The sequence below is a fragment of the Bolinopsis microptera genome, chromosome 2 (genome assembly GCF_026151205.1).
Source record: "Bolinopsis microptera isolate Bmic1 chromosome 2, MBARI_Bmic_1.0, whole genome shotgun sequence".
Lineage (NCBI taxonomy): Eukaryota > Metazoa > Ctenophora > Tentaculata > Lobata > Bolinopsidae > Bolinopsis > Bolinopsis microptera.
In genome coordinates, this window is record NC_087073.1 from 19664557 (window position 1) to 19677186 (window position 12630).

Sequence of the window (12630 nt, forward strand, 5' to 3'; positions counted from 1 at the left end):
AAAGATGTATCACTTGTGCAATCTTATTCGTCAACAACTACGAATAACATGGGATTTAAGAATCAAGCTAAGAAAGGACCACGACTTTGAAATATGAGTTTTTAAGACCTGCGTTCGCAATTGTCATATCCATCTTAAATGCATTAACATAAATATAATATATGTTTCAGAATTACGTAATGTAAGTGTAACGTAATGGAAATATTTTAAACTAGCATATCCTGTCCAAACCCAGGATGCACTACATGAAGAATTCGTAGTAACTTTGTTTGAAAAGCATTAATAATGCTATAAATGGTTTTTCAGATTAAATTCAGTTTTTGTAGCGAAAAATACCGTCACGTAAACTTTCATAATTAATAAAAAATGTCAAAAGTTATTCAAATACTCCCAAGTTCATTTCTGATTCTAACCAATCACGTGTAACTGTAGTCTTATTAAGTCCTTCAGTTGACATATTCAGTTTCTCACTCTAAAGCTTTTGAAATCTGATGGCCGGATGTTCTGTGCTCCAACGCAAATATCTGACGATTAATCCGTTCTGCACGGTAGCCCGAAAACTTCTCACTCTAAGAACGGAGCTCCTTGAGGATCACCTGTGAGGGTGTTCTCTGTTGTAAGTCCTGTGTTTGGGGGACTGAGAAGCTCTGTGAGGTGACTGGTGGGGTGAGTTATACGGACTGCTCTTCTTTATCCCTCCCATTACTCCGTGCTTCTTCTGCTGGAACTCAGCGTACAGCCCGTCTGGTCCTGCTACTCCTGCTAGCTTCCCCGAGAACTCCTTGCTTACTAGTTTCGGGAGCACACTCAACAGGGATACCTGTAATGTAGATCACTTTTAGTAAGATCACTTTTAGCTTTTTAGTTGGATCACTTTTAGTTGGATCACTTTTAGTTGGATCACTTTTAGTTAGATCGCTTTTAGTTGGATCACTTTTAGTTGGATCACTTTTAGTTGGATTGCTTTTAGTTGGATCACTTTTAGTTGAATCACTTTTAGTTGGATCACTTTTAGTTGGATCACTTTTAGTAGGATCACTTTTAGTTGGATCACTTTTAGTTGGATCACTTTTAGTTGGATCACTTTTAGTTGGATCACTTTTAGTTAGATCGCTTTTAGTTGGATCACTTTTAGTTGGATCACTTTTAGTTGGATCACTTTTAGTTAGATCGCTTTTAGTTGGATCACTTTTAGTTGGATCACTTTTAGTTGGATTGCTTTTAGTTAGATCGCTTTTAGTTGGATCACTTTTAGTTGGATCACTTTTAGTTGGATTGCTTTTAGTTGGATCACTTTTAGTTGGATCACTTTTAGTTGGATTGCTTTTAGTTGGATCACTTTTAGTTGAATCACTTTTAGTTGGATCACTTTTAGTTGGATCACTTTTAGTAGGATCACTTTTAGTTGGATCACTTTTAGTTGGATCACTTTTAGTTGGATCACTTTTAGTTGGATCACTTTTAGTTAGATCGCTTTTAGTTGGATCACTTTTAGTTGGATCACTTTTAGTTGGATTGCTTTTAGTTGGATCACTTTTAGTTGAATCACTTTTAGTTGGATCACTTTTAGTTGGATCACTTTTAGTAGGATCACTTTTAGTTGGATCACTTTTAGTTGGATCACTTTTAGTTGGATCACTTTTAGTTGGATCACTTTTAGTTAGATCGCTTTTAGTTGGATCACTTTTAGTTGGATCACTTTTAGTTGGATTGCTTTTAGTTGGATCACTTTTAGTTGAATCACTTTTAGCTGGATCACTTTTAGCTTTTTAGTTGGATCACTTTTAGTTGGATCACTTTTAGTTGGATTGCTTTTAGTTGGATCACTTTTAGTTGAATCACTTTTAGTTGGATCACTTTTAGCTGGATCACTTTTAGTTTGATGTGATGGAAGTCCTGAGATTGGACAGTCTGATAAATATCTTAAGTGAATAACTGCGGTCGAGCACAAATTTATTATGACTACAGAAAAATTCTCATTTAATTCACGTGTGATTGTCACTTGTGAATCAATGAAAATTACTTCTAGAACGATGTTCCATCAAATTATTATCCTTCCACATAAACTCATTAGAACTTTTTAAGTGAAATAAATCAAGCAAGTAAAACAGAAGAAGACACCGCTAACAAGTACAGCAGTCCGGAATTAAACGCAGAAAGAAGCACGTGCCAGAGCTAGTGGATATATGTACAGTGATTCAGCAGTGGAGAGCATAGTGACAAGTATATGAATGGGCAGCATGGTCGATCAAGTGCTGACCAACATGTTGCAGGCGAAGCAGACACGGCTAAATGTGGGAACAAGGTGGACAAGTCTGGACAAATAAGGGCCGGGGGGGGGGGGGGGGGGGACTAACTGCATTTAAGTGAAGGAATATATCAAGTATTAAATGTTATAGATCAAATGAAATAGCAGCGACAACAGATTGAAAAACAAACCTTCTCCCCAGCAATGCTGGGATGGAGAGAAGCTGTCTTAGCCAGCTTGATAACAGGGACCGAGGTCGGGGAACTGTCGCTCATCTCGGATACACTTCTTTTCAGGGGGTTTGATGTGCTCACTTCTTTGTTTATTATCTCACCCTCTGTAACATTACGATGTATTGCTAGATTTGTTCAGTAGGTAGGATGAGCTTTAAATAGAGTTCGATTCAAGTGGTTTCAGGATTCAATAGCAAATCGTTTTATTTTAAAACTATTTTTCTTAACAAGACTAAATACAGAACATACCAGAAGAAGTTGAAACATAGAGACTCTCCTCACTGAGGGCTGTGCCCCCTTTTATCTTGTACAAACAGTCTCTAACTTTGCCGTGCTGGGATGATATGTTGGCCATTGAGAGGATCAGTTTCTCCAGCTCCTGCCACAGTTCTTGTACTGCTCCGTCCCTGTAATATTACGTTCTAATAGTTGACTGAATATTAAGTCACTTAAATAAGTGATGCCTTCTGTTTTGAACATTAAGTCACACGGCGATACGGCGATAAACATATATATAATGGTCCCTTGAATTCTAAAATACTTGTAACTTATTTCAGTAGTTATCATTTCTAGAATATCAACTAACCTTTTTCCCGTTTTACTCTTGAAAGATATAGGCTCTTTTTTAACTTCAATTCCCTGTACCCGGTAAATAGCCTGAAATAACCACCATTTATAAAATTGACATAATATAATTAGTAACAAAATATACAAGTTAATAAAGCAGAAAACTGCATCACAATTAAAATAATTCTAAAACATTTCCTCAAAAAATGTATTCTCTTATTTTATATTTACTAGGGTTTATACTTACATAATGAATAAATCCTTCTAGTTTTTATATCTTAATCAATAATTATACCGTATAACAGAGACTGAAAGTCGCGTCGGGGCGGGGTAAGCAAAACACATAGTATATAATACAATAGGTTACACTGTGTCCTGCGGTTACAACATACTACTGGTTAAAGCAACCCTTGAGGAACAATTTGTGGTATGTGATTGGAACTTGGCATCGCACTAATTGAACCGGACCATTAAGAACACCTATAAACCGGCTCCAACATCAGATCACGTCAAACAAAACAGTGACGATTAATTGATGATTTTATCTAAAGATTTCAGTCGGTTGACTTATAAATGGTAAAGAGCTAGAATAGAGTACAGATTATTTAGCAGTCCCTCGCTCGATCCACAGAGCTGAGCCCTTCGGATCTGCACTATGACTTTGATGGTAAAGCTGCACAATTTTACAGTTTTGTTGTTCCCTTTGTTTGAGTAGCTCAATCGATACTCTGTAGATTTGTTGGCAACATCTTCTATTGTTTCAACTGGCACTTGTTAAATAGTTGCAGATCAGAGGAGACTTGAGGAATTGAGGACATCAGTCTTACACAAACATACGTGCTCAAAACGTACTTCATACCAGCTAATCGACGAACAATGATATGAAAAATTCCTGAAATACCAACAGTTGTCAACTTTAAGAACAATAGTCTTCCATAGACCGTACCTTATTGATGATCATTCTAGCAGTGCCAGTTTGCACTTCTTGATAATGTTTTTGATACTAAACATGTTATATACTACATGTTATTTAATAATGATATTGTCCTTGCCGGAGATCTTAATATACACTTTGATAATAGCTACAGGGTTGCCTCTGACACTCATGGTCTTCATTCTCTGCACACTCGTACAGCACACATTGGTGGCGCATGTCTGGACCAGTTATTCACTTCTCACTTAACAGCCACATTCATTGCAATAATGTCTTAATTGGCAATAGAGACACACTAGGCTAGATCAATTTCCTATGATCTGTAACATAAGCAACACTTCATCTTGATAGTGGTGTTATTAAAATTCAATTTATTATTATCATAATATGGGACGAGTGCTAGAGTGATTTTAATTTTATCGGTCTTCATTAACGTGTGATAATAGGGGGGGGGGGGGGGGTCCAAGGGGAACTTTGGGGAGTTTTGGGGAACTTTTTTTTGGGGAACTTCAGGAAACCTGGGGGACTTTCCCAAAGTTCCCCAAAAAATTATCAATGAAACAAATAATTTTGGGGAATTTTGGGGAACTTTTTTTTGGGGAACTTCAGAAAGTTCCCCAAAATTCCCCAAAATTCCCCAAAGTTCCCCAAAAAAATTATCATGCCAAAAAAATTATCATGCTGCAAGTATCAACAAGTAAGTTAAGATTATACCTTATAATAACATACATGTTAACATTAATGGGTATTAATGTATATTAGAGAAATTTTGAATAATTTTGAATAATTTTGAATAATTTTGAATAATTTTGGGGAATTTTGGGGAACTTTGGGGAGTTTTGGGGAACTTTTTTTTGGGGAACTTCAGAAATCTTGGGGGACTTTCCCAAAGTTCCCCAAAGTTCCCCTTGGACCCCCCCCCATAATAGTGAAAGCATTTTGTATTTTTGCCAAATTGTTTCAAATAACCAAATCTCAAATTTAGAAAAATTAGACCAATCGTGGTAAAACTTAATTATCATTGATATCAGAGATCCAATTTCCAAACAAAATGATATTTGCTTAAATGCAAATTTAAAAACTTTCATTTCAGCCGTATCCGAGAGCAACAATGAAGCAACAGGTCATCTTTATCAAGATAAAGTATGGTGGCCCTTTGCTCGTTCCTAAACAGACTCTAACAAGAGACAGCCGTATGTTTAAATACCTTATAAATGATCTGCAGTTTAAAGAGCTTGACTTGGAAGATTTTTCACCGGAAGCAGTGACCCTGTTTCTAACCTACCTCGATAACAAAAAGCTGGGCGACATTGAAGATGTCATGTTCAGAGAGGTCCACAAATTAGCCGTGGTATTTGAGGTCGACTGGTTGAAAAACGGCTGTGTCCGGTGGTTAATTCGTAGAAGTAGATTAGCTACCAGTGATCAAGGAAAAGTGTTAGTTTTTGACGAGTGCTGGTATATTCTTAACAAATGGGGTAAAAAAGGTATGATGAATGTACTGGTGTCCGGTTTAGGTCTTAAGGACAATTCATCGTTCATCGGCAGCTATATGTCAGATTTAGAAAAACTGGAGCCAGGGCAGATAGATCTGTTGCTAAAAATAGGAAGAAGCAACTCCGATTTGTTTCTCCGGAGTATCCTGAACAATTTATCTGGTCAGAAAGATCTGAATGACAAAGTGAAATATCTCCTTGAAAAGACAAATCTGGCGCTGTGTTGTGAACAGAATGAGGACCTGTATCTTGAAGTGTTTGACACTATATCGAACCTATCAGAAATATCAGTTGATGATTTGCGGTTTACTCACCGCATGACAGCGGAAACTATCAAATTAATCAGTTCTCGAAGAGAAAAAAGAAGATCCTGTTGTGTGGTGAGCAATTTTAGGGACTATTCAGACTTAATTAACATCTGTAAAACATTAAATGACATATCCAAAGTAGTTTCTGAGGGTCGAGTAATATCAACGTTTGTGCTGGTTGAACTATTGTTGAGTGTTTTCTACGAGTATACACCTACCAAAGATGACACCCGAGTGTTTGTGACTAATCTTGAAAACATCTGCAGTGCGAAAGAGCTTAACAAAGTATCACGACGATATTTAGATATCATAATTGATGCATTAAGTTACTCAATAACCGAAAAATCAGATCAGATTGTAACTCTGCTGAAGGAGATTAATGAAAACGAGAAACTTTCCTCATACCAGGACAATATCTTTAGAAAACCTGATAAACTGTTAGCAGCAACACCTAAAAATGAAAACAAAAAACTGTATACCTTCAAACACCCTGGAACAACAACCTGCACAGAGTCAGATAGTCAATGTGGTTTTATCTTAAAATACTGTGGACCGGACGGCAACAAAGCTCTAGAACTGAGTACGTCCAGCTCGGACTACACAGATACAGGAGTACACTACCACGACATCACCTCCCCACGTGCAATGTTCCCCTATGTTATCAACACAGGTACCACACCTGGTGGGGTGAGGGTGACAGTGGTGGGTCAGGTGACGTGGTGGGAGAAGTGGTTACCTGGGGTAACGGACTGGAGGGCTAAAGATGTCTTTGTAGCGTACAATGTTTCTGATTATTTGGTTGCTAAATGAGACTGATGTTTGTTGTGAACTCTGAATTTGTTGGGACACACAATGAGACTCTGTGAACTCTGATGCTTTGGAATTCTATTTGCATTTTAAGAGTTTCCATTGTACATGTGAGCATAGTGGACTGTGGCAATTAATAAAGTTACGACTGTCTACATTTGACAGTTTTTGTTTTTTGAGAATATCGATTTTTCACCAACAGTCGATAGACCTACCATTTTATCTAATTTCTAATTACTTTTAAAGGTTAAAGTATCGGTATCAATTATTATCAACTAGAAACCCCGCTGGTTCGTGTTTTTGAAAGTTTGACGGGGTAATTTCTAAATTATACATAAAAAGAAAATAAATGAACACATTTATTCTGAAAGTATTATTAAGAAAAGTAACAACGTTAAATTCTCAGTCTCACCTGTTGACACTCCGTAACCTCTCTGTCACTGAGGGTGTCTTTACAAAGAATGCCCAAATATGCGGCTAATCCCACAGCTGTCAAGGGGGGACGTGGAGTAGGTGAGTGGGAAACACGCGGAGAATCTCTCCAGTTCCAGAAGTGCTGGGGGTGCAATGTTAATCATCACAAATTTAGGATATCGGTAAAAGAGGCAAAAATGGTATACTTTTAGAGAAAAAAAGACTACTATGACCCCCTAGTTAATGAACAAAAGTAATGCGGTGAGGAGTTCGTAGTGAAAAATATGCTGATTTGCCATATCAAAGCGCGTAGCTCCATTGGTAGCAGAGCTGAATGACATGAAACCGAAATGAACCTTGAAATCTTACATCTGCGAGGTGGGTATCGAGTGAAATGAGGTGAGATGAGCGTTCTACCCTTACATCGGTGCAGGGGCAGTTCACATTCCACAGCATCAGGGGGAGGGTGTGGACACAGTTCCAGGTTCTTTATATTCAGTTGTAACTCTTCACCTCTGTAGTCTGTTACCTGGGTTTTAGGGTTAGTCTTCAGGGCACCCCATTTGTCACACCCATTGTTTATAAAAAATAAGGTATTTCTAGTGCTCTCGTTGCTGACAAGTTATTCCTAGAAAAACATAAATCATATCTTAACAATATGTCAAAACTCACAAGAGTTAGATTATTTCAGATATTTAAAAATAGCAACCTTTCCGCCAGGAGTGTCTACAATAGGGGTGAGCTCGTCAAATACAGAGCGTACAGAGTTGGCTATGTAGTGCATCACTATGGTTCCTCCGTGGTTTATCAGAACCACTGATAGATCTGAGCGGGAAACATTATCGTACAGGGACTTAGTACTGTTTATAGTTTTTAGTTTGTACTTTTGTACTGTTTATAGATTTTAGTTTGTACTTTTGTGTTATTCATAACAATCGACGACAAAAAGTTAGATAGTGAAAAACTTAACATGCCCAGTATAAACTTGGAAATCGCCGTCTTAACATTAGATCTACAAGTGAATTATTCAGCAAATTGAGGTGACAGAATGAGTTTGAACCTACTTGGTTTGGGGTACTCCAGTACGACCTGCTTCCCAACCAGCAGGAAGTTAACAAGACAAATAGTTGGTCTCTCTGCTACATCAAGGGGTGTTACTGGGTAGGTTGCTACACAGTTCTTTAGATTTATATTCTGAAATTACACGTGACTAAGCAATTACGTTATGTACGTAAGACTTAGTAAATCCATTTGGAAAATTTGATTGAATATTCTGAGGCCTGAAACATTTGATTAACATCCACACATTGTTATTATGAACTCGTGATTAGGCACAGTTAGATGAATCTCACAAATAATAATAACCTGCGCGTTCTTAGGAGAGGACCACTTCATAGTTAGCCGCTCCCGGGGGCAGCTGGGTAGCTCCACTACGGGGTGAACAATGTTTACATTGTAAGCTGTGGCTTGTGTATTCGTACTTTGTTCCTCCTGGGGTATTCTTTAATATAAATACTAAAACTTGAACAATATATAAAATCAACAAATAGTTGAATATTTGAATTTGAAATGGAACACCAGACTTTTCACGTAAATAGAACATCATCTGATGTAGATTATTTATTTTCACACCGTTCCTCATACCTTCATAGGAATGGAGGTGATGGTGGTGATAGTAAGGTTATGATACTTTATCACTGTATCCAGGACCCGCTGAAACAGGTTACCGGGTTTAACATTGTGGATCACGTGATGAGGATCACATAACTCCGTGCTCTCCTTGTTCTCCACCAGGTTGAACACCACCAGCTCCGTCTTACCCTCGTTAGAACTGCCGGGGGATCACGTGAGGGTAATAGTAAATAGATATTATAACATATTATAACATATTATAACATATTATAACATGATTTCTCTTGGAGAATTTCTCTTTAGACTCTTAACTTGCGAACAAATTGAAGCAGCAAACTTTAGGCTAGAAACTTTATTGAATTGAAATAATCATTCCACGTAACAACGTCTTCTTCAGTTCTGTAATAAAATTGTTAAACATGTGTAAAAATTAACGACGGAAAGAAATTTAAAATAACATTAAAACAAAAACAGAGAAATAAAATTTACGAAATATGACCCAAAAATGTAATTGCAAAAAATGTCAAAACAACAAAAAATACGACAAGAAGAAATGTAAGCTAATACAACTAAATACTGTACTACTCATGATACTAAACTAATTAGTAAACGTAAAACTGGTTGTTCAGAATTCACAGTTCATGTGTAAAAACTAATGATAAAATCAGCACTTAAGCAACGATAACTCGGTTGTCATGGTTACTATCCAAGATAGTCCTATCAATACATTATTTACTAGTTAAACATCGACTAAATATTTGTACAAATAACTCAACTCAGAACGATCATTCATTTCAGGACTTAATCTCAATATATACATCGCTTCTACAATCTTTCTACGAACAGTTTTACTCTGTAAATCAAGTAACTTAAAAGATAAAACTGGGGTTCGGTTAGGATGTAGAGATGCGTAGTGCTGTCCAACCCCATTCTCTGGATGTGCTCTAGGATTCCTAGCAGCCTGTCTGTGCTCCATCAGACGAGCATGGAGGCTTCTCTCAGTTTCCCCACAGTATCTCTTACCACATAACTCGCAAGTAACTAAGTAAATAGCTCCTTTTGTTGAGCATGTTGTTCCTGTGAGTCTAGGGCAGATCTCACAATTGTTAGGGTTACCAAGGTCACAAGTCTTCTTATCCAGTGGACGAGAGCGGCAGAAGATGTCCTGTAACTTCTTACCAGGTGTAAAAATAACTCTGATGGGGAGTTTGTTAGATTTGATGTAGTTGCGAATCTTATTACAAACTGTTCCAGAGATGAATGGTAAGGTGAGTGGGACAGAGTCAGGTGTGGTTTGACGTCTTCTCCTAGTCCTTCCATTCAATAAAGTTTCTAGCCTAAAGTTTGCTGCTTCAATTTGTTCGCAAGTTAAGAGTCTAAAGAGAAATTCTCCAAGAGAAATCAAGTGCAAATGCGACTCATAAATATAGCCCCCTTGAACTATATTATAACATATTTAGGTACTTATAGTCATTGAATATTGCATGTGTGCTGACGAAACGTAGGCTGAAATTATCCTGCGAAACTTCTTTCAACCCCCATTATATTTACTAATAAATATATTTGAGTCCTAAACCCCAAGTGTTGTCGATCAAGGATCATCATCTAAATGTCATTAAGTTTAAAGAGGGACAACTAATATAATGAGTCTTTAATTGACTCTTGAATTTCACTACAATAAGATCCATTCATTAAAAATTATGAGAATTCATAGGCGCTAGTTTTATTCCTTGCTCAATATAGTTGACATAACATGATTGTTATCTTTCACCATGATAATATAAAATATGAAGGGAATGACCAATTTGCTTTGCTTGCTTTTAATGGATGAGTATTAATGACAAATTGCTTGATCAACAACATATCATGCAAAGTAATCAATAGAACTATTGAAATAATTGAATTAATTGAATAAACATGGAAATTATGGAATTCCGCAAGTCCGCATTTCAATAATAATTTTCATCGCACTTTTGCCTCACATATCCCATTAAAACCGCTGTGATTCAACTTCAAGAAATGACAATAAACCTACTCGCTGTCGAGATATTCGTTAACAATAAACCTACTTGCTGTCGAGATATTCGTTAACAATGTCGACACAGTGCGCCGGGTTATCAATGGAAGTGAAGCAGATGACCCTAGCGTGCCGGGCAGGTTCCTCTCCTAACAGTAACTTTTGTATGTCTAACAGAGAATTACTCAGTCCCATATCCACACATTGCTGAAATGAACAGTGGTCATTATCTGACATGAGGCTCTACTAGGTGTAGGTACACAAGGGCTAGAATTAAGGAATGAAGATACAGGAGGTGGATACAAAATATATATATATGTCATGGTCCTACAACTATCTAGCAAATAACCCCCGGCCCCCCCTCCTAAACCCCGGCCCCCTCCCTGTACCCACCCACCAAATAACCCCCGGCCCGGCCCCCTAGCCCCCTCCCTGTACCCACCCACCAAATAACCCCCGGCCCCGCCCCCTAGCCCCCTCCCTGTACCCACGCACCAAATAACCCCCGGCCCCCCTCCTAAACCCCCCTCCCTGTACCCACCCACCAAATAACCCCCGGCCCCCCCCTCCTAAACCCCCCTCCCTGTACCCACCCACCAAATAACCCCGGCCCCGCCCCCTAGCCCCCTCCCTGTACCCACCCACCAAATAACCCCGGCCCCCCCCCTAGCCCCCCTCCCTGTACCCACCCCGGCCCCCCCTAGCCCCCCTCCCTGTACCCACCCACCAAATAACCCCGGCCCCCCCCCCCCTAGCCCCCCTCCCTGTACCCACCCACCAAATAACCCCGGCCCCCCCCCCCAGCCCCCCTCCCTGTACCCACCCCGGCCCCCCCCCTCCCCCTAGCCCCCTCCCTGTACCCACCCACCAAATAACCCCCGGCCCCGCCCCTAGCCCCCTCCCTGTACCCACCCACCAAATAACCCCGGCCCCCCTAGCCCCCCTCCCTGTACCCACCCACCAAATAACCCCCGGCCCCGCCCCCTAGCCCCCTCCCTGTACCCACCCACCAAATAACCCCCGGCCCCGCCCCTAGCCCCCTCCCTGTACCCACCCACCAAATAACCCCCGGCCCCGCCCCTAGCCCCCTCCCTGTACCCACCCACCAAAACTAGTTGCTCACCTGAAGAGCAGTAGTAAGGTCAGGCTGTGTCTCCTCAGTTACTTTAGGAGGACCTATCCTGGCTAGAGTCTCCACTATCTTACACATTCCCTCCTGACACTGCCACTTGTTTAGGAAGGTCAGGGACTGGTCTGCTGCTATCACCATCACCTGGATCACGGGTTATTATAGGTGCTATTGGGGGACTACGTACTCAAAAATCACAATCTATGATGCCAGTGGATTGAGTGAAAATAGCCGAAAAATTGATGCAAAGGTTGCGTTAAGAAGTTAGGAGATAGGAACTGGTCAAGTGGAGCTAATTAAGTAAACTAGTTAATAAAGATATGTAAAATAAACTAGTTAAGATAACTAGGGTAAACTAGTTAGTGAACTAACAGGATGGAGAGCACTGCACACATCTAACAGAATCCTAGTGTACTCCACAGCTGCCTCCATTATAACAGTCCACTTAGACTTGTCAGCTGACAGCTCATCTATAGTCACAGTCTGATCAGTCTTAGCTAGCAGGCCTTCCCGGTGATCTAGCAGTATCACCGTCTTAGTTGCCATGACTACAGGGGTGGTAACTTTTTGTTATACGTCATCATCTGATATAATTAAGTGACATAAACAAAATATTAGTAGCACACAAAATAGATAAGAATGTTTTTTTGATAAAATTATTTTAAACTCAGTGCGGAAGAACTTCGTTTTCTTGTTTTAAATTAAATTCCAAACTGCTAGTAAAACATCAGATTGGTGGGTAACAAATAAAGAAAATAACGTTAATTGTTGAATAAGGAAATGAACGGCAATGAGAGTGGTAGAATGAATCGCGTTTACGCTTCAAGCGCAATCTGGGAGTCCGG

The 12630-nt window shown here is 39.4% G+C and overlaps 1 protein-coding gene across 1 annotated transcript; it reads right to left on the minus strand.

The window, feature by feature from the left end:
- Window positions 1-85: 85 nt before the first annotated feature.
- On the minus strand, window positions 86-12344 carry LOC134826682 (protein asunder-like). Its single transcript, XM_063839154.1, has 13 exons — window positions 12158-12344; window positions 11780-11929; window positions 10709-10863; window positions 8652-8838; window positions 8373-8498; window positions 8072-8201; window positions 7717-7832; window positions 7431-7536; window positions 7006-7149; window positions 3068-3138; window positions 2731-2888; window positions 2440-2585; window positions 86-820 (listed from the first exon to the last, which is right to left on the minus strand). Exons 1-9 carry the CDS (start codon window positions 12329-12331, stop codon window positions 7046-7048), a joined length of 1248 nt encoding a protein of 415 aa, XP_063695224.1. The 5' UTR covers window positions 12332-12344; the 3' UTR covers window positions 86-820; window positions 2440-2585; window positions 2731-2888; window positions 3068-3138; window positions 7006-7045.
- Window positions 12345-12630: the final 286 nt, after the last annotated feature.

What these genes read in the sequence shown, in the direction of transcription:
- LOC134826682 (XM_063839154.1), bottom strand. Translation starts at nt 12,331, where the DNA reads ATGGCAACTAAGACGGTGATACTGCTAGATCACCGGGAAGGCCTGCTA. An exon ending in CCTCTCCTAAGAACGCGCAG is followed by an intron (nt 8,202 to 8,372) that starts GTTATTATTATT and finishes GTGTAATTTCAG; the next exon opens with AATATAAATCTAAAGAACTG. An exon ending in TAGACACTCCTGGCGGAAAG is followed by an intron (nt 7,537 to 7,716) that starts GTTGCTATTTTT and finishes CCTAAAACCCAG; the next exon opens with GTAACAGACTACAGAGGTGA.